Source organism: Octopus bimaculoides, chromosome 20, assembly GCF_001194135.2.
Source record: "Octopus bimaculoides isolate UCB-OBI-ISO-001 chromosome 20, ASM119413v2, whole genome shotgun sequence".
In the NCBI taxonomy this organism is placed as follows: domain Eukaryota; kingdom Metazoa; phylum Mollusca; class Cephalopoda; order Octopoda; family Octopodidae; genus Octopus; species Octopus bimaculoides.
The window spans coordinates 44,432,158-44,435,041 of NC_069000.1; the positions used below are offsets into that span (position 1 = coordinate 44,432,158).

The 2,884-nt window shown below is 39.5% G+C and overlaps 1 protein-coding gene across 1 annotated transcript in view; it reads left to right on the forward strand.

Moving 5' to 3' along the window:
• Positions 1-1,915, forward strand: part of LOC106870347 (intraflagellar transport protein 52 homolog) — a 4,945-nt gene extending 3,030 nt beyond the window's left edge. The window contains exon 2 of the mRNA XM_014916383.2: positions 139-1,915. Within this exon, the coding sequence (XP_014771869.1) occupies positions 171-1,484 (1,314 nt within the window). The 5' untranslated portion in view covers positions 139-170 and the 3' untranslated portion in view covers positions 1,485-1,915. The remainder of the gene's footprint in view (positions 1-138) is intronic.
• The last annotated feature ends 969 nt before the right edge of the window (positions 1,916-2,884 follow it).

Genomic DNA, 2,884 nt, shown 5'->3' on the forward strand with positions numbered 1-2,884 from the left:
TATATATATATATATATATATATATATATATATATATATATATATATATATATATATATATATATATATATATATATATGTGTATGTATGTATGGATATATAAGTTATATATCTATTTCTACGTTTTTATTCTTTCAGAAGTGGGTTGATATCCAAAACATTCCAGAAACATGGCACCTGTCACAGAAGGCGTTGAAGGTGGGAACCCTGGTAACTTAATACTTTTTAATACTTGCAAAAATGAGTTGTTCTCCCTGGGTCGAGGTTTCAAAACTCTCAGCCGTAAACTTCGGTCCGACTGGAGATTCCAAAACAACAAGGACACAATTTCCGAGGAGAAGCTCGCCACTGCCCGTGTGTTTGTACTGGCGGCTCCCCGCGAGAAATTCACTCAGGAAGAATTCAATATCCTGAAACACTACGTTGCCAAGGGTGGCAATATATTTGTTATGTTGGGTGAAGGTGGAGAAGACCGATATGAAAACAATATCAACTTCCTGCTTGAAGAATATGGTATTATGATAAATAGCGACTCTGTTGTGAGGACATCTTATCACAAGTATTTCCATCCGAAAGAAGTGTTGGTACAGAATGGGGTCCTGAACAGGGCCATCAGCCAAGCGGCAGGGAAGCTCAACTCAGGACTGATCAGTGATTCTGATGGTGGAAACAATTCACAAGCACTATCATTTCTGTATCCTTATGGTGCCACACTGAATGTCATTGCTCCAGCTGTGTCCATCTTGTCGTCGGGCACAGTGTCGTTCCCACTCAACCGTCCAGTGTGTGCCCTGTATTCCAGCCAGCAAAGCAAAGGCAAACTAGCCGTTCTCGGTTCTGTACATATGTTTAATGATTCTTACATAGAGAAAGAAGAGAATTTGAAAATACTGGAAGTTCTACTGAAATTTCTCACCACAAACAACATCAAACTGAATCAGATCGATGCCGATGACCCCGACATCTCTGACTATAACATGCTGCCACAAATGTCCACCTTGTCCGAAGAACTGAAGACTTGTTTGCAAGAAACCGACGACATTCCTCGCGACATTGCCTCTCTGTTTGACAACTCTCTCTACAAGCTGGACACGTCCCTCATCCCCACAGCGATTCGTGCCTACAACGAACTGCATGTGAAGCATGACACCCTTGCACTGATTACACCGCAGTTTGAAACCCCTCTCAGTCCACTCCAGCCTGCTGTTTTCCCGTTGGCTCTTCGAGAACTGCCTGCTCCCAGCTTGGACCTGTTTGACCTCGATGAGCAGTTCTCGTCGGAGAAGGCTCGTTTGGCCCAACTCACAAATAAGTGCACAGACTCTGATCTTGAGTATTACATACGAGAGTGTGGAGATATTTTAGGGGTGACCACTAAACTCTCTTCAGAATCGAAAGATGCCAAACATATACTAGAATACATCTTCCTGCGAGTTGTGGAATTCAAGAAACTAAACCAAGAGACTGAATATGCAGCTGTTTAATATATAAAATGATGCTGCATTTTCTTGGAAGATGTCAAGTGCCTTTCTATTCTTTACTGTTCTGGGAGGCCGTTACAGTAATAATTTTCAACTGTCACGTTACCGTTTCTAACTAGTTACCAATTGACAGAATTGTCTCCTTTTGTCCGTTCACCTGTTCTTATCTCTTTGTAAATACATTTGACTAGAGACACACATAGATTTACATTTGTACATATATATATACATATATATATATATATATATATATATATATATACACACACACACATGTATTTACATCAGCCTAGACATGCACACTAATATGTTTATACACACACACACACACACATGCATATAAAGATACACACTTAATACATATATACAAACATACACAATTACGTATGTACATGCACATATCATTCTTTTATCAATAAATTATTTTAATATCATTATGTTGTGTGACGTTTCTGAGTTCAAATACCCCATGAATAACTCTTCCTTTTTAATCTCCTGGGGTTGTCAAATCGTAATGGTTGGTTTACTTGTCTGGGACCTTCCCACAAATAGGTGGGTCTTGAAATCAATGTATTTAATTTTGATAATTTTCAACTTAATTCACTGTGGTTTTGTTGCTATTGCTCTGATGTTGCTGTCCCAGATGTGTTTCCTTCACAATTTATATCATTGCTATCTCAGATGTTGTTGCTAATCTAGTTTAGCCAGTGTTGTTGCTATCCCTGATGTTATTACTGCAGTTTGCCGTTGCTATCTCAGATGTTGTTGCTAATCCCATTTTGTTGCATTGCTATCTCAGACGTTGCTAATCCAGATTTGCCATTCTTGTTGCTATTCCTGATGTTTCTACCACAGTTTGTGTCATTGCTATCTTAACCTACTGTTGTTGCTATTCAAAATTTATTGTTGCCATTATTCCAGTCATTGTGTTGCTAACCCTATTTATGTTAGCTCAGCTGTTCTTTTATTAACATATCTGCATTATTGTGGCTGCTGTTGTTGTCATTCTGTGGCCCCTTTCAGTCTGTCCCCATAATTTAACAGTTTAGCAAAATAAACCGATAAAGTAAGTGCCAGGCTTTAAAATTAAAAAAAAACCCCCAGATTACTGGGGCCAATTCAGGGCCATGCACCCCAGAATGGCTGCCGTGTAATAACTGAGACGAGTAAAAAAATATGGCCCTGGGTTGATTCCTACTGCTTGGTGCCTTGGACAAAGTATCTTTTACTTCAGCCTTGGACGAGTGGATTTGGTTGACAGAAGCTGAGAAGTTCATTGAACATGTGTGTGAGTGTGTTACTGTTACCTTACCTTGATATCTGGTGACGATTGTAAACGAGTATCCCTGTCATGCAAGTGGTGTCCTTCGTTTGCAGTCTTTCGTGAAAACATGTCTGGCCTT